This window comes from Marmota flaviventris, chromosome 8, assembly GCF_047511675.1.
Source record: "Marmota flaviventris isolate mMarFla1 chromosome 8, mMarFla1.hap1, whole genome shotgun sequence".
Classification (NCBI taxonomy): Eukaryota; Metazoa; Chordata; class Mammalia; order Rodentia; family Sciuridae; genus Marmota; species Marmota flaviventris.
The window spans coordinates 66,025,836-66,044,322 of NC_092505.1; the positions used below are offsets into that span (position 1 = coordinate 66,025,836).

The following is an 18,487-nucleotide window of genomic DNA, read 5'->3' on the forward strand; positions in this document are numbered from 1 at the left end:
TTTCAACATCAGCCCTTCTAAAGAGTGTGCAAAGGTATTGCTTTTGGGTTTGAGCTACATCATCCTAATGACTGTGATGGTGAGCATCTTTTCAGGCATTTATTTGCTATCCATACAGTGTCTTTGGTGAACAGTCTGTTCAAATAGTTTGCCATTTTTGTTACTGGACGTTTGTTTTCTCATGAGTGAGTTCTGAGAATCCTTTATATATTTTCTACTAGCCTGTGGTTTAACCCTTTGGTTTAACCTTTTCTCTTTTAAAACAAAATTTCCCCCCCTGACTTTTCTAAGACAACATGATTTAATAGGTATCTGAAATGGAAAAAACCTCACAACCCACTTGTAATTGCAGACCGGGGGTTCCCCAGGTTCTCAGGGCTTGCACTGACCAGCAGATTCTGGTTTTGGCTAATAGTCCAGTGCACAAAGGCTTTGACATTTCAGCACGTTCTGCGTGTGTGCCTCTAACACTCCTCCCCCGGCCTCTTCCTCCCCTAGACAGATACCCTTCTCTTTTCTGCTCTGCACAGGTGGCCAGAGCCATGCAGCCCATTCTCTAAGTCAGGAGTTGCCCTGTCAGAGTGCAAGGGGTGAGAAGGAAGTGGTAAAGGGACGGTTGGCTGAGAAGGTGCTGAGAGGACTGAGAGGATGGGGAACCATCTACAGAGGGAAAACAGGTGAGTCCAGACTCCCTACAAGGGAGCAGGGGAGAGGGTGAGGGCAACATGAGAAAAAGAGGGCTGTTCTTGGGGGTGAAGGGAATTGAATAAGGAATCTGATAAGAATTCAGTTCCTCCTATGTGTCAGACACCCTACCAAGTTCCTTAAATACAACTTGGCCCAGAATCCTAGTGAGCAACTGCTGTGAAATGCGGAACAACTTCATCCAGAGAGGCCTCTGTGCTAGGCCACCACCTAAGAAAGGAGCAGTTTTCTGAGGTCCTGGGAAGGGAATGCTCCCTTGAGCACAATGCTCTACAAGGAGCTCCAAGACACCTACTCTTTCTGTCACTATTTTAAGTTCAAAACAATTAGCAAGTTTCCTGCCACCATGAAGCCTCATGTACTGCAGACTTCCTGGATTTAAAACAGGTAAGCAGAGGTCATGTACATAGGTAGAGTGTTTGGTTTAACTTTTCTAGACCTCAGTTTCCTCATTTTAAATGGAAAAAAATTAAATGATACCTACTATGGAAGCCTCTCATGTGCATAATGCTAACTTAATGTCTGACACATAAAATGATTCAGTAATCAGAAGTAAAATTTTTTGAACCAGTCTTCATTCATTCGCATCAAAGCAAATGATGTAAAAATTAGTACCACCCAAACTAAGGGGATCTTTAGGGTGTAAAGTGACGTGGTCTAGGGAGAGGGAGCTTGCAGGATGGTATTGTTTATGGGATTTTTTGGTGTCCAAGGTCTCAGATCATGCCACTGGAAAGTGGAGTACAGAAAAAGGGCGTATCCCAAAACACCACTTACCAAAAGAAGGCTTGGAATTCGTATGGAATGTCTCATGTTCCTTCTTGAGGATCAGTATTGTCTGAGACTCCTCCTCCCTGGATATTCAGAGCCCTTTGTCAGTCTTCTGCTCTAACAGTCTTCTGAAAGAGTATACATCACTGTTTTTAAATGTGAATGTGAGATCTTTGAATGTATGGATTATTTTTCATTGTTTATTCACTGTTTCTTAAATTCCTGGTTCCTAGCACTGTTCCTGGATCATAACAGGCACTTCATAAGCATTAGATGAATGGTTGAAAACAAAGAAAAAACTGTCTTGAAAATAGAAACAAAATATAGATATGTTGTGAACAAGAAAGTAGAGATTGATGTCACAAGGGTAATTTTTGCAGGACTTCAGTGTGAGGGTTTACATTAACATGTAAACATTGTAAAAAAATTCTTGAGACAAACTTCTAATCATGGTTATAACATTAGATGCATTATATTTATTTTAAGTTCTAGAAGTCATTTGATTTCTTTATGTGAAAGAGCCAATAATGTCTTTTCCCTATTTTTGTTTTGGATTTTGGTTTCTTTTGTGTTATTGATGGTAAAAGTTATTTGTACTTTAAAGAAATTAGTCCTTACATAAATATTGCAAATATATATGTATGTATGTATATGTGTGTGTGTGTGTATGTATGTATGTATGTATATATATATATATATATATATATATATATATATATATATACATACATACATGTATATTTTTCAGTTTGTGTGTCTTGGGCCATGCTAACTTTTATAGTTGTATGTTTGTTATATTTTAAAGATGATTGAATTAAATGTAGAAAGTATTTAGGTTTCTTGCATTTGTGCTTTAATTCTTTCCCCCTTCTAAGATAAGACCAATCCACACATACATGCTTTGTGTGGTTTTGTTTTATGTTTAGCTCTATATATTCAACATATGCTTTCAGATATAATGTTTTTTCAAATGGTTGATCAGTTGGCCTAGGATCCTCATTCTCACGCTGATTTATGTTTTTTCAAATGGTTGATCAGTTGGCCTAGGATCCTCATTCTTATGCTGATTTAAAATTTTTTTCTTGACACATTCAAAAGTCTTGTATTGACTGGGAACTAAGGTTTTTACTTTACCCCATCACCCAGTTCCCACCCTGTCAGCCCCTTACCTTGTCTTTCCTGATTAAATTTGTTACAAAAACTGGGATAGAAGGGCACCTATACTTTCAGGAGAAGAGCTCTGGGTTTCTGAAGGAAAAATCTGCCCCAGGGAAACCCAGACTCTCCCTGTTACTGGTTGTGGATCCTTAAACAAATTGCCTATTTCGGCCTTACTTTCTTCATCAATTGGTAAGTAATAGTGTGATAATATGAACTTCATGGCAGTTATATTCTGGGATTAAGTGAAATATGGCGCATAAAATGACTGGCACAAAGTAAGCAGTGTTTGTTAGTTTCTTTTTCTTCATACTCTCAACTTCCAGCAAATGAAAACATGATTTTGCAGATATACAACCCAAACAATGAACCTATTCATTGTCTTTATTTAGTTCTTTTCCTCTCCTTTTAGCCCTGTTCTCTGTCTGCCTCCTTGCTTTCCGTGAAAGATGGTTATTTACAGGAACCCACTGCTTGTGTGCAGCCCCTGGAACCCCACCAGTTAATGACAGCTGAGGAGCCCAGGCCTCTCTCTGTACACTGACACTTTAGGGAATGTGATGAGGGTTCCTGGACATTTGGGAACAAATGATTTAGGACCAGAGGTGCATGTCTAGGGGCTTTTCTGAGGCAATGGAAAGAATATCAGGTCAGAGACAGCTGTGGCGTGTCATTAGGAGGGAGTGTTAACAACTGCAAGAAGGGCGGGGAAAGCTGAAGCGATTCCAGGATTACACAAACAGCACAAGTGAGCAAAGTGGGGAAAACAGAAAGAGTGAAAATCCTGGAGAGGAATTGCTGAGCTCATTTCTGATACATTGAGTTTTAGGTGGCAGCGGGACACTCAAGAGATGCCTTGGAAACTCAGACTCCAAAACACCAAGCAGAGAACATCCAGGTGAGAGAACCGTGTACCCGACTCTGTACCAGACTCCTCCCAGCTTCTGCTCAAGAAAAAGGTAGCCTGACAGGTCCTAGCCCTCAAGTACCCATCGCACACACACACACACACACACACACACACGCACACACACACCCTGCGTCAGCATAAGTGTACTTAATGTGAAGACAGGATAATAGACAATGGGGAAACCTTGGATGGGACTTGTGCTGCTTTGCTAGGAGTCTGAAGTAACTGTGAGCAACAGTCAACAAGACAGTGTCAGACTCTCTCCTACCCTGTTATAAACTAAGGGGTCCTATATCCTATTGTGTCTTTGTTTGCCTGTCTCAAATCCTTTGTGCCCAAGTTCCATCTAGAACTTCCATTTGAAACTTTTTCTGTTTCTGAAGTGATCCCATTCCTCACACCATGACAATTCTTGGAAGGTTTATGAAGAAGTCCTTGAGTTTACCCTGATGCTGTTAAACAGAGCCTCATCTATTCTTCCTAACCTTCTGAGTGCCCAACTCTAAAGAATTTCCTCCAGGAAAAGAATCACCACAATGTGGAATTTGCGTCCCAATGTCTAAGAATCCCAAAGTATGGTAAAATCTGTTGTCCTGTTTCCTATGGAATTATTTGCATTTTTCTCATAGTTTCAGAAGGATCTTTTGAAAGAGTGGAACTAAAAATCAACTGCTGGGCCAAGGCTGTGTGGGGGCTGCCAACCCAGTGATTGGCCAACAGACCACATTCTTCAGTGCAAGCTGAGAATCATATAGTTCAAATATGCTAAAGCATATAATCCAAATGATGAAATAAATAAGAAGGGCCAGGACCATTAAAACAAGGGAGAGATCGGGTAGACCTGGGAGCAAGGGAAGTCTCTGTGGAAAAACAGGAACCTACAATCGCTGACTTGTAGGTGAGGTTATAGTAATTTGATTTGAGACATGGAAATTATTGGATCTCATCCTAATCCAAAAACATTCTCATTGAAATGCAAGAATACGTTTCAGAAAAGGCTTAATAGAGGAAAGAACTTACAAGTAGCTTTTTCCTATAGTCAACTTTATCTGATTCTTACAAACCCATTAGCTAAACAGTATATATATCTCCTCATTTTAATATTTAAAAACTGTGGTTCAAGGAGTTCAGATATATAGATCCCGTAGTTTGAAATCTACCATCTCCTTTTATCTCACTCTCATATCCCTTTTGTGAACTTTTTTCTTAGCATTGGTTTGACTCAGTAGTTTCCTTATGATGCCTTTTAGTTACAGAAGAAGGAGATGGAAACAAATGGCTTAAAGGGAACCAAAGGCGGCCAAAGAAGAGGAAGAGCTGGAGGCCGTGCCCTTCAGCCTCAAAGGCTCTGATGACACATAGCCCCTGAAGGCTGTCACTACCCTCAGCCAACATGGTGGCCACAGCCACTGTTACAGTGCAGCTAGCCACTCCTCCACCGTCCCCTCTGACAAAATTCCCTGGGAAAGGTCATCAGAGAGACCTTTTTTGGACAGTGTTTTCCAAATATTCTTAACTAATGTAATAATTTATAGAAGGCTTTCACATCCAACCATGGGTGGGGGGGAGATGACCATGTCTCAAATTCAGAAAGATGCACAGAATGATATTTAGATTTTAATCCAATATCTGTGTGTAGAGGGGATTTTTATTTTATCTACTGTCAATGACATGTCTGGCTATCTAGCTATGCCACTGGAGTCAGGAGGTAGATGATCTTAGGTGCCAGCTAGTATTACTTTGTTCTTGGCTACTCATTTCTTATTCATATTCTTATCAAGTATCTACTGAAAACATTTAGTCTATGTCAGATGTGGCACATGCTGGTGACGTGTATCATGATAAATGAAGCAAATATGACTCACCAATCTGGTGAAGCTCACATTCTAGTAAAGAATATAGACAGAGGAGCAGACCATTAAAATGTAGTACGAAAAGGAGAAATTCAGAGTGCCCTGAAATTATGTGTAGATATGCCAAACCCACACTGGAATGAAATGACCTTTAAAGATGTCCACATGCCTGTATCTTGATTTCCTGAAGATAATCCTATGTGTTCCTCATCACAAAGGAACAAAGCAAATCACTAGTATGGGGTATGAGAAAACTTTTTCCTTTGCTGGGAATACAGTAAATGTTCTTTCCCCTGATTTGGAACCAATGGTGTCATCTTCATCTTCAGAGGGATGTGTCCAAGTCACCTAAGGTGAAGGCGTGCCTGGGGAAACAAAGGGTTTTCTACAGAAATGGTGAAGGGTAGGCAGCCACCTTAACAAAGCTGCATAAACCAGTCTTGTGACTGTGAGTTTCTCTTGGGTATTTCAGATGCTGGGATTGCCACGACACAGAAGAGTGTTTCTGCCTCCCGTGGTAAGTGGAGAATCACTCTTATGAGTGATTTCCCTAAGTGTGGTTTCAGTGTGGTGTTTGCTCTTAGTTACCTGTGAACTCTGGGCTGTCCGTGGCCACAGTGCAATCCTGGCACCAATCCCAGACCGCAGTCACTTAGAGTCGATCTGGGAAGCAACCCTCAGAATTGGGTGAGAAAGAGGAACAGTTGTCTCATGAGTGGTACACTCTCCTCAAACTGGCAAGCCTCAGAAGCGAGAGCGAAACTGGCTACTAATATGAAGACTTTTTTTCACGCTGAAAATTCCAGGGTCTCCATGTGTAGAAGCACACCTTTCTATTCCTTGCACAGATAATTTACAGACAGTTTACTAATATAATTTACTATCCAAACTGGGACACCTTTGGAAATGATGAATATGCTAAACATAGTTAATAACTGCTAAGTGATTGGTAATGACATTAACCACTGAGCAAACCAGGGCAATATGGTGATCCTCCTCAGAGCAATGCGTCCTTGTCTCCGGAGATGGTAATGGATGTCCACTACATTTATATTCCATTTTTCCAGGAGACCTTCTCTACAGTGTGTTCTAATGGAAAATGTTTAGGGGATCATAGATTAGGACTGGGAATGGCAATTATCCTGGCTCCCCCACTCACATGATATAAAATAAACTATTATTGTATTAGAAATAAACCTCCAAACAACCATAGTTCCCCTATACGTAAATTCCATATCAGGTTTAGAAAAGGGAAGAAAGGGGACAAAGAGAAAAAGGGAGCAGGGAGATATATGTCTATCTGGTCTCATCTTTCATTTTCTCTTTCTTATCCTCTGATTCCTAGAAGCTGAAAAGTCATCATAAAAGTCATATAGATTTAACAACTTAAAGATTTAGAATTAAATTGCATAGGTTATTGTAATTTCTTTGGAGAGCTTCTGAATATCAAAAAAACCAATTTACTTTTCTCTGTTTTGTTTTTGCAGGAAAAAATTATGTGTTTTTAAAGCAAGGCAAGATTCCCCAAAGAAAAGTAAGTCATTGCCTTCCCATCATTTTCAATTTTGATAGGCATGTTTCCAAACTGTCTCTTCTCTATGCCTTAAAAGCCCTGTGGGCATATTTCTAGTATAATATATACATATGTTACCTCAACGTATCCAATCATCCGTCTTTTGTCCCTACTGGATTGTGAGCTCACTGAAGAGAAGATAGGCTTATTCATCTCCATAAGTCCTTAGAGTCTGTGGTCTGGAGGCTGAAGGAATGAACTGCAGACAATAAATGTAAAAGGTGGAGACAGAAGACATTTATAAGGAGCTGCGAAAAAGCACAGGGATTGGCAGTTAAAAGATTTAGATCCTTGTCATGAGAGCACAGGAGAATCAGCAGCTACACAAGGGGCAAAGGGACAGGGATGATGGGATCTGCATAACAGCAATCATCCTCCTTCTGTGTGGATAATAGTTTTGGCAGGGAAAGACAAGAGCAGCTGCCAAAAGCCCACTCAGGTGACTGGTGCACTGGACTCCAGGGACAGATCAGTGAAGTTAAGGAGAGAGAAGAATTTGAGAAGGAACAGGCAGTGAACAGCATTATATTTAAGATGCCTTTGCTTTCCTGGGCAGAGGGGAATGTAGTTTATTCACACACCAAATCCTTAAATCCAGCTTTGCAAGGTGTTTAAGTGAATAAGCTTACCCTCCCAGCCCAGCCATTTTACCCCAGGAATGGTGGGTCCCAAGAAATTCTAATCTTCATCAGAGTAAAATATGATATAAATAAGACACCTGATGTTTACAGTCATGACCCTGTTCTTTAATGATCATCAGGAGGGGTTCTGGATAGCTGTAGAAGCACATGGGGATGTGAGACCCTGAGGAATGTAAATCTGTGCACCGCATGGCAAGCTGCATGTCACACCTGCCTCCTGTGCAGGATGCGTGGAGGGCACCTGTTTATTTACAAGCTGGCCCTTTTTGCCATTTTGGGGAGTGGGGGTTGGGGAGTGTGGCAGATGTGTTCATTTGCCTTTTTGCTGAGTGGTCAGAGCCAGTTGGTGACAAACAACTGGCTTTTGAAAAACTGTCTTACTTGTGTCCTCATTCCCTGCAGCTTCAGGAATGGGAATGCTCCCCTTAAGAGTTTCCCTGCTGTAAGACTTTTCTTGACCACCGCCCCCAAGGAGCACCATCTCCTGCTGCCCGCAGGACAAACAATCCCCTCCTCATTGCATTCTGGGTCTCTCCAGTCTGTGTGCTCCTAGGCTAGCCTGTGAGTCTCTAGGGGACAGGACTGTTTCTGATGCTTGTCCCCCATGTTCCTTCTAACAGAATAGGTATACGAAGGATTTTGTTAAGTAAGGAGAACAGAGGGAGGAAAGCAAGGGGAGTGTGATTTCCCGTTTCACCAAATGTGTCTCCTTCCACTTGATCTCTCAGCTTGAGCAAGCTTGGGCTGTTTCTTGTTCAGATAGCTCTGTGACTCCCCGGGGATCTTCGGCAGATCATAAGAGCCCAATAAGGGCACCTCAGCTGCCCCTTGGTTCTCTGGTTGCTGATATTCCAGTTCCCACTCCTCTTAAATCACCTTGAGATGTGAAATTCATTGAGTTTTATTTTCTTTCTCTAGATGAAGGAATGACACCTACTCCTATCCAGGTAATAAGACCCCTTCTGACCCTAACATGGAAGAAGAACTTTTTAGATGCCAGGAGTGTGAACCCAGGGCCATATGCAGGGCCTGGTGGCAGAAGTAGCAGCCCCTCTGTTGCACAATTTAGTTTAAGGAACTAATATTTACTGAGCATTTGATTTATGACAAGCAATGTACTGAGTGCTTTAGAGGCATCATCTCAGGTAGCTGTCACAACAACCTCATAAGATGGTACCATTGTTTCTCCATCATTTAACATATGAGGAAATAGATTAAGTGATACTTCCCAAGGTTAGACAGCAGAAAGATGGCAGAGCCAGGAACCAAAGATCACTCCAAAATGCATGCTCTCTCCCTGTACTTGGCTCCCTTTGCTTTTATCTTCTGCAACCCCACCATAAGTAAGGCCTTTCCTTGAATTCTTTCTCTTTTTTTAAGATGCAGTGATCTCTATAAGTGATTATATCAGAACCCAATTACATTAAGATATCATCAGATCATTGCCTTTTATGAGAAGGGGCTGCCCAGGGCCCAAGACTTAGGGAATTATACAAGGTGTTCAAGGGTCATTCTGGAACATGGGGTACAGAGAATACACGTGGGTAGTCTGTGTACACTGGGCAATATGAATGCTCGGGCTATCTTGTCTAGAGGTTGGAATGGAGGCCATTTTTAGGAAAAATGGCCAAGAGATGGAAAGGAAATGGTAGTAGAAGAGAGACTTTACCCAGGATCAGGCCTGTGTGGAGACTAAAGTGTGAAGGGAATAGCATGAGGCCAAATCTTGATGATGACTCTCCTTTGGCCAGCAGGACCGTGCTAATCAGACCCACACGGAGGAGCTCTGCTATGTCCTTATCCATCATCACAAGGACCAAGGAAGAAGGCCTTCAGGGACCTCTGCTGAGGTGTACTATGAGAATGTTTCCTGCAAGGCTGAGAGACCCAAAGAGTCTTTGGGAGGAACAGAGACTGAGTATTCACTTCTCCGTGTGCCCTCCACTCCTAGGCACCCCCCTTCCCCAGAAGATGAATATGAGCTTCTCATGCCAAGCAAAATCTCCTCTCCCTCCCTAAAACAGCCACACGTACTTCCCTCCCCTTTTGAGACACAGTTTTCCCTTTTACAATGAAGAAGCTGGACTAGTGTTAGTTTAGCACCAGCAGGTAAAAGTGGAAAGTGGGCGTCTCTGCTTGAAGCAAGCCTCAGGTAGGAAGCCCTTCTGTGCAAAGTTTTCTAAAGACAAAGGCCTCTAAGATCCTGCTCAACATTCAACATCTGAGAGTCAACCAGTCATCCTGAACACCACTATTTGAGAAAGGAGTGATCATCCTTGGTTCTAAAAAGAACTGGAAGTACTGTGTGGTGGAAAGAGATTTGTGGTTCCCCTGCAGCTCTGTTTACCACGAAATGTTCTTGGATTCTTACAAAATATCATCATGATTGTTATCTGAAGGTACAAGGAAGTTTTCTCATTATATCAAATGACCCGAGGGGGAAGTCACTCATTGCAGTGACTCAGTCCTACTCCCAATGACAGCCTGAGATACTCCTCTGAGGAATGTCCTTGATACAATGTCCTTCGACTCATTGGTTCCTTGCCTGGGTTGGTTATGGGTTGAACCAGGAGGGTACAGTACAGGTTTTTATAAATCTTTAACCATGTTTTTTTTTTTTTAAGCTTTATATTTCTCCCCATTAATTTATTTTGGTGGGGAGAGCTAGGGATTGAAACTACATACTAGGCAAGCAAGCTACCACTGAGCTACATCTCAGTCCCCCTCCCCCCCACCCCGTAAACCTTAATAAGACAATCAGTCTCAAAAAGTGATACTGCAGAAAGACCTTTGGAGATCCTTTAATTCCCTCATCTTTTTTTGGACTCAGAGAGAATAATTTGCCCATTGGTATATTAAGTTAGTGGCACAACTTTAGCTAAGAGCATGATTTCCTGGCTTCCAACTCAGTACTCCTCCAATATACTGTACAGAAGAGCCTCTTCTGTGTAGTCAATATCTCTATTAAATAGCATGTCATGTATAAAATAGGAATGAGAAGTCTACATGGGAAACAAAACTCACATCCACCCCTTCTCTGATGAGCATGTCTCCTTTGGCTTCGATTATTTGTTGTCTCTCTTCTCCTTTTTTTAGTATTTCTAGAATTATGTCTATCCCTAAATCAGGTTCATCACACTGTGGCCCACTAACCGAATCCGGCCCATCACCTATTTTTGTAAATAATTAATGTTTTATTGAGACACAGCCACACTTATTTCTTTGCATTGTCTACAGTTGCTCAACCACGGAGGAGATTTGAGTAGTTGTGACATAGACCACAGGCCCTGAAAAGTCAAAAATACTAATGTTTTGTCCCTTTATAGATTGAAAAAAAAAAAATTGCAGACCTCTGCCCTAAATGATCATATTTGAGATTAACTTAACAGGAATATGTTTGGTTATTGATATAACTCATAAGAGTAGTACCAATAAAATGATATGAAAATATTAAACCACAAATGAGATGAGTGAGACCAAGAAAATTAGCAAATTAGGCTATTTCTATATTCACACCTGTGTCCTCCACTTGCTGCTTTGTTTTACTCATGGCCATTGTCCTAATTTTAGAGAAGTTAAAATAGTAAATGGTTTGTTGAAACAAGCAGTAGATACATTATATGTTTCATTATTATTTTGTTCTCAAAGCTAACTCAAGCTCAACTTTGCTATTTAAAACATGGCAAGTGCCCAGTGAAGAGAAATCCAGTGGTTTGAGGCTAGATGATCAATGCAGGCTTGCTGGGCTTTTAGCCAGCTGATGGTCTGCAGCTAAGGGTCAACCACATCCTGACATCTTAGCTTCTGCTAGTCTCCTACTTTTAGCAAAATTCTTTCCCAGGTAACCCTAACTTGTATCTCTGGCTGGAGTTCACTCAGGTTTGAAAGGGCGTGTTCATGGTAGCAGAGAACACTGTGCAAGGTGTAACGTGGCTGGGGGAAGAGTATGGACCCAAGACAGACAACCAGTGGTTCAAATCCTGGTTCTTTCTCTTCCTGTTCTGTGACCTTGAGTCTGTTACCCAGATGCTCAGGTTTTTCACTCACATGGGAGGATTTACATTTAATATAGTAAGCAGAACCTCTATCATAAACCCTAAATAGAAATCATATCAAAGAGTAAAGAGAAACAGAAATCTTTTATGATGTATGGAGAAGAGCACGTTGATACATCTGGTTATCCAGGGCCACACGGGGACTTTCCAGCAAGGCAAAAACACCAAACTGATGGGTTTTTGCTGGGATTTTTTACATGGATATGAAACCACTATGGATGTTGGTTGGTTGATATATTCTTAGTACAAAATGGTAACCTATATGTGTTTGAGCCTTATCCTGTGAAAGCATTACCAGTCCCAAACAGTATTTGTCTCCCATCAGGACCACATTAATTCCTAGCCAAAAAAAAATGAAAAAGTTGTTCTTATAGTGAAATTAGAAGGATTGTAAAAGGAAATTATTATGTGCTAGAGAACCACTTTGATGTGTTTTGAAATACCCACAATGATGTATGCAATGTTATTTGTCAATCAGAAATAATAAAAAATAACTTAAAAATAAAATTTAAGGAAATATGAGTTTAGTACACTTCATGTCCTTCGACTCATTGGTTCCTGTGCCTGGGTTGGTTATGGGTTGAACCAGGAGGGTACAATACAGGTTTTTATAAATATTTAACCATGTTTTTTTAAGCTTTATATTTCTCCCCATTAATTTATTTTGGTGAGGAGAGCTAGGGATTGTAACTAGAATATCTCAATTTTTTCTAATTAAAGTTAATGTTGAAAAAACCCTGCTACGTCTGTATGTAATGCTGATCCTATTTTCCAGAGATTTCTATATTTCTGATGAAAGCTGTATACTCTATTGGTGGAAAATACACACACACACATTTGTATACAATCTCATTGGGTTGAGGATGAACTCCTTAGTTAAGCAATCTGTGTTCTTGATAGAGACACCGGGGTGGAGCATTTATTCTCCCATGTCATAAATATAACCAGAAAAACCCTCATCCCCTGCGCTGGGCTTCAAAGAGTACATGGCCAAAATTCAGAGGTACAATATCCAGCAACAGCAGGCAGGCTCTGTGGTCTCCATTTACATTCGTATGAGCCTCTATAAATAATCTCTTACTCTGAAAAACTTATTTGGGACAAAAGACATAAATGGGAAAGGGGTAAAGATAGGGCAGGAAATCTGTTGAGAAGTTCAAAGGTTGACACTTTTAGGACAAGCAATTTTAGGATGACAGGTAGTTCGCATCTTCTCAGAGATGAAAGGGCACAGGCAGAACAGAAGAGACAAGTCTCTATGACTCCAGGAGGCCCTTCAGAGAAAAGGAGGTTCTGTTTTTCCATGTGTCTGACTGTTCTTTTCTAAGCCTAGACACTTAAGTGCAGAACATCCACTTGGTCTGATGATGCTCTGCTTCTGCCAATTGTTGAATGAATCTCTCCCACTTTCTAGAGGGCACTTTAGCAAGTGCTTGGGGAAACACTGTGTGGAGGTTGTCATCATAGAGTCTCCTACAGCCAGGTAGCCACACCTTTCGATTTATCTTTCTCCGACCATTTGTGCTCCTCATAGATCCCAGATGTCAACCAAAACCAGCACTGAACATGACTGTGGGGCACCCACCAGGGTTGGTGGCCAGTCACCATGTGTGTGAATGGACTAGGCTTTGCCCACAAGGAATGATGGGACGATGGGCTGGTCCTCCTGGCTCTCCAGGTCTTGGTCTCCCAGGTGTAAGATGAGGGCGTTCCCTTTCGATGTTAAAAGTCAATGATTTCTAATCATAAAGAAAACATTAAAATCTGTCTATGGATAAAACTACCAGCAACATTGTGAATTGCCTTATTAAAAAGCAATAAAACAGTAATGGGAGAGAATGAGAGCCTTTGAGATATTGTTCCCATTTTTCTTTTCATGGATCATACTCTGAATAGGGCAGGAGTTTATATCAAGAATCCACATATAAAAGGAAAAGGAGAGAATGTGAACTGCATCCTAAGAAGATACAGACATGTGCAAAAGAGGGCAATTATTCAAATCCCACCAGTGCTTCAGGGTTCAGCTTGAACTTCCTTCTTCCTATGCAAAACCTTCTCCAACTGAATTACACTGACCACGCATTTCTCTGAGCACCCATGACTTACATTTTGTCTTTTTTATTTTTCAAATCTGGATATGGAACCTGGGTATCTTCCCCTGCTATTTCCTCTTTCAGATTCTGACTCCTTGATTATATGAACAGCTTCTTTTCTCATTATTTTCTCCACGGAGAACCTCGATAAAACATATCACTTTAAAAATATATAGAGAGAAAAAAATTAAATTGAAAAGCAAAAAATAATTGGACACATGGCTAGAATTTTTGGTGGCAGCAGAGACAGAAGGGATTCTGCTGATCTGGCTGTCTCCTTTCTATGCATATCTAGGTGACTTCTGAAAAAGAGCAGAAATTCAAACCCTCCAATTATTTTGCAGATACTTATTGAAACCTCTTCCTGTGCTGAATGGAACACACAGAGAAGAATTCTGCCTACTCCAGTCCAAACAGCTCCATCTTATTCATAAAGAAGAGGAAGCTGCCCTTGGGAACATGAAAAATCACTTTTGACCCCATTTACTGCAAGAAAATGCCAGTCCAAAGCATGACCCTGGAGAAACAACACCCATGAGACAAATCTGAGCACAAAAATGCAGATGCAAAAATAATTTATTGTAAATGTTTTTAAAGTCATTCTCCATTAAAATTCTTCATTATATTCCAAAAAGTACAAATGCACTAAAAGATTCACATTTGACATGTAAAAAATAAAGAGGAAGAAGAAAAATTCACTAATTTAAGGAACTATCCTTATAATGAAACAATGAGTTGTAATACATGTGTCTTCTAGTTAAATAAAAAAGCAAATTCACATTATCCAGAATCCTGGCTCATGATAAGCTCAAGTCACTCTGGCACGCACCCATACATAGCTGCCTCTCACAGACTTCCACCTGTGGCAGCTAAGACACTGAGATACTGCAGCTAAAATATCTCCTTATAGTACCACACAACTGTTTCTCCTGGAAAATGTGTACAAAGGTATTTTTCTCCCAAAACAAATATTCTATACCTTCACAACAGGCAATTCTATATCCATTGAAGACTGATACAGTCCCTAACATTCCTCCTGCCCTCAAATGACAGACATAAGCTCTCAACAATTTATGCCAAAGGGACAATAGTTCTTCCTGTTTCACAGCCATTGGAGATAAGACACACGATCAATGCCTCAAGACACTGAGTCCCGCAAGAAGGCCAGTAACATGGGTAATACAAAGCACATGTGTGGTATCCACAGCAGAAGTTAAGCAATCTTGACGGTTATTTGATGGAAGTTTATAAAAATATAAAGGAGTGACAATGCAAAATGATGGTCGAATGTTCAAAACCCACAGGGACTCATGTTTCAAAAAAAAGGTGTTTAGGAGTCACAGGAAGAAGGAGATGTCAAATAATTAGTAATCCCTATCGTATTTCTGTGACTGTGTATGTAAAAATAACACTGGATGATGTGCTTAAGGCTGGTTTGCTAAGATACCCAGATATTCTGTAATGGTGGGAAGAGTTGGAGATTTCAAAGAGCAATTGGTTGAGTTCTCCCTTGCCTGGATGCTCGCTTCTCCCTGCCCCAACACAGGCTGACAGGAACCTGTCTAAAACAAAGCACAACACCACCCTTGTGCTAAAGAGAAAGTATCCACACATGGGTAAAGAGAGCCACAGCCTCAAGAACTGCATCACCCACATACCAAGTGACCTGCCCCCACCCAACCCTCCCACCCATCTGACTTCCTGCTTTGTCAAAACTTGACCCAAGTGGGTCAGCGCTTGGGAGCTGCCTTGCTGGGTGTGGAGTCAGACTTCCTATCTGTGCAGAATCAGGAGGAAGGACAGTCTGGTCATTGTCACAGGATCTTTCCTGTAAAAGAGAATGAGTTCTTTTCTCTCCAAAAACTCAGAGGAGCACCTTCTGACACAGACCAGCCTCAACCACTTCACTCTGAAAAGAAAACACAGAAGAACAAGTCGTTACTTCTAAAAAACAAGATTATTTTAAACATTTATGGTTTTTTTCCCCCTTCTGGTTTCATTGAGTTTGAAAATAAAATTTTAGGTAAAATTGAAATGTGTGTCAGTTCTGAACAGAGAATGTTCACTCTCCAGTCATTCTCCATTAAAATTCTTCATTATATTCCAAAAAGTACAAATACACCAAAAGATTCATGTGTATGTGCACACACACCACCCTGGACACTTTCCCAAAGATAAATAACATTTATTGTCTGCTTTTTTGGTTTTGATATAAATCATGATAAATAACATTTTGAAGCAACATTTTGGATACTGAAAATATCTTACCATTTGGCTATTTTCTTGTAATCTAACCATAAGAACATCTCTAAAGGGTCAAGGTTTTGAATCATGTTCCAGAGAGGGAAATGATGGGACTTGGCTGAGCTGGAGGTGCTGATGGAGACCCTGGCAGAACACACAGATAGCTCCTGTGTTCAACAGCATGGTTCTCTTCATGGTTTATTTTTTCTGTAATTTTTTCCAACTATGCTGTCAGCTTATGGAGGGCAGGAACTGACCTCCATCCACAATGTGGAACATTCCCACACAGAAGCAATACCGGCTGCGTGGAGGAGTGAATGGATGGGTGGTTTGTACACTACAAGCTACTACAATGGCCAAACCAAACCACCTGCTCCCAAACTGTTCACCTATCATCCCGATTCTGACTTCTTTTCTACTTACCATAGAGCAAGAGAGATGCTGGATCAAGCCCCAGACTCTCACAATGAGGTACACTCTGATCATAGAAATCCTGTAGCAAAACTCCCAGTATAAGCTCCTCACTCATCATGTACTTCATAAAGTCGTCATCTTCCCACGGAACCCCAAACTGCAGGTGATAGGTTGCTGTGGCGTTTTCACCACTGAAAGCCAAACCAGAGACAGTAAGACACAAGCAGAATCACACTGAAATTCGGGAAATCCATCTTATCAACAATATGTGTTTAGTTCTTCATCTTCTTCCTCTAAACAATAGCAAAGGGTGTACTGTCCTGAGAGAATGTACTATACTAGAAAAATCTTCCCTAGACCCATCACAGAAAGTGTGATACCCAAAGGACTTAAAATCAGCATACTATAGTGGCACAGCTACATCGATGTTTACAGCAGCTCGATTCACAATAGCTAAACTGTGGAAGCAACCTAGATGCTCTTCAATAGATGAATGGATAAAGAAACTGTGGTATATATACACAATTGAATATTATTCAGCATTAAAAGAGAATAAAATTATCACATTTGGTAAATTGGTTAGGTAAATCGATGGAGTTGGAGAATATCATGCTAAGCAAAGTAAGCCAATCCCCCAAAACCAAAAGGCCGAATGTTCTCTCTGATAAGTGAATGCTGAACCATAATGGTGGGGGGGGGGAGGGGAGGGGTGTGTGTGGAATGGAACTTTGATTGGGCAAAGGGGAAGGAGAGGAGGGGAGTAGGCATGGGGACAGGAAAGATTGTGGAATGAAATGAACATCATTTACCCTAAGCACATGTATGACTACTCATATGGTGTACTCTACATTGTGTACAACCAGAGAAATGAAAAGCTGTGCTCCATTTGTGTACAATGAATCAAAATGCATTCTGCTGTCATGTATAACTAATGAGAACAAATTTTTTAAAAAAAGAAAAAGAAAATGTGATCACAGCCTCCTCCCTCCACCTAGTACTCATCCCTCAGAGTTCACTGGCAGAGGCCATTGAAGGGAGAGACACGGCCTACAGTTAAAGAATATGCTGGCATGTCCTCTGTCCCAATAGCAGCCTTCCACCCTCTGAGGCAAGTCAGGAAGCCTGGTCTCCGCTCCTTGCGTATTTCCACCTGCCCATTCTCAATGCTACCCCCCCAAGTGAGGGTTAGAGTTATTCAGTTTAACATGCTCTTTATTAAACTTATAAAAGTGTTTAAGGTAAGGCCCATAGCTACCTACCACTGGCTGAGTGCAGGACCCCTGAACCACTAGTCTGCCTTGTGCACCAGCAGAGAACCATACCGCCTGTGTTTGTCCCCAAAGTTGGATTATTTTTTTTTCTGTTCCTTTTTCAGTTCCAGAGACCCCTAAAGCAGGATGACCAAGATTTCCTGAGGAAACTCCAATTAAGAGGAAATCCTAATTCTTTCATCTTCCTAGAACATATTTTTCCCATTTTCAGAATAAAATTAATCATAGGTCTATCCTCAGTTAATTAGTAGCTTATGCAGCTCTTTGACTCTGATTCAACATTTAGGGTTTTCACAGTTATTCTCATTGTTTGGTTCACGATGACCTACATTATGCAATAAAATAATTAGTAGGTGATCACAGCTGAGACTATTACTCTAGTGCAAGTTTAAAGACATTTGAGCCCCACCAGCATGAATAAGCCACCGTCCTTGCTAAGGACAGGCAGAGAGCTCCCTCTTGTGGCCAGAGGTTAAACCAGCCAATAATTGAAACATTTCATAAAGTGGCTGACAATTCAGTCTGTAAACTCTACTAAGGCCAAGTAGAGCACCAAACCCTGTAGATGAAATTAATAAGACAGAATTGGAACTCTGAAGAAGACAGTTTCAAGAATGTCACTCAAGTCAGGCTGAAATATGCACCTGAAAACTCTAATCCATCTACCCTAATTTGCAGGTGCCATTACTTATCCTCTGATCTCTGCCCTTTAATTATGGTTAATGGTGGTCAGCACCTTGACAGAAAGCCACCTTGCATGCCCTGGGCAAGGACTTGAGAGGGCTAATGAAAAGGCCCA

The 18,487-nt window shown here is 41.0% G+C and overlaps 2 protein-coding genes across 4 annotated transcripts in view; one reads left to right on the forward strand and one right to left on the reverse strand.

The window, feature by feature from the left end:
• Nucleotides 1–509: 509 nt before the first annotated feature.
• Gcsam (germinal center associated signaling and motility) lies at nt 510–12,188 on the forward strand. Of its 3 annotated transcripts, none has more exons than XM_027936171.2 (6): nt 510–677; nt 3,464–3,532; nt 5,870–5,914; nt 6,885–6,931; nt 8,530–8,558; nt 9,366–12,188. In XM_027936171.2, the coding sequence occupies exons 1-6, from the start codon at nt 649–651 to the stop codon at nt 9,684–9,686; spliced, it is 540 nt and encodes a 179-aa protein (XP_027791972.1). In that variant the 5' UTR covers nt 510–648; the 3' UTR covers nt 9,687–12,188. The 3 variants fall into 3 exon arrangements, with proteins under 3 accessions (XP_027791972.1, XP_027791974.1, XP_027791973.1); XM_027936173.2 differs by lacking the exon at nt 510–677 and adding an exon at nt 904–1,092 and having other exon boundaries at nt 3,458–3,532; nt 9,363–12,188; XM_027936172.2 differs by lacking the exon at nt 510–677 and adding an exon at nt 904–1,092 and having other exon boundaries at nt 9,363–12,188.
• Nucleotides 12,189–15,465: 3,277 nt separating this feature from the next.
• Nucleotides 15,466–18,487, reverse strand: part of C8H3orf52 (chromosome 8 C3orf52 homolog) — a 34,495-nt gene continuing 31,473 nt past the window's right edge. The window contains exons 5-6 of the mRNA XM_027935907.2: nt 16,427–16,608; nt 15,466–15,668 (exon numbers count right to left, since the gene is read on the reverse strand). Of these exons, the coding sequence (XP_027791708.2) occupies nt 15,664–15,668; nt 16,427–16,608 (187 nt within the window). The 3' untranslated portion in view covers nt 15,466–15,663. The remainder of the gene's footprint in view (nt 15,669–16,426; nt 16,609–18,487) is intronic.

Excerpts from the sequence above, each read along its gene's own strand:
- Gcsam (XM_027936171.2), top strand. The coding sequence starts at position 649 with ATGGGGAACCATCTACAGAGGGAAAACAG. Across the intron at positions 3,533-5,869 it reads ACCAAGCAGAGAACATCCAG|ATGCTGGGATTGCCACGACA; the intron begins GTGAGAGAACCG and ends TGGGTATTTCAG. Across the intron at positions 8,559-9,365 it reads TGACACCTACTCCTATCCAG|GACCGTGCTAATCAGACCCA; the intron begins GTAATAAGACCC and ends TTTGGCCAGCAG.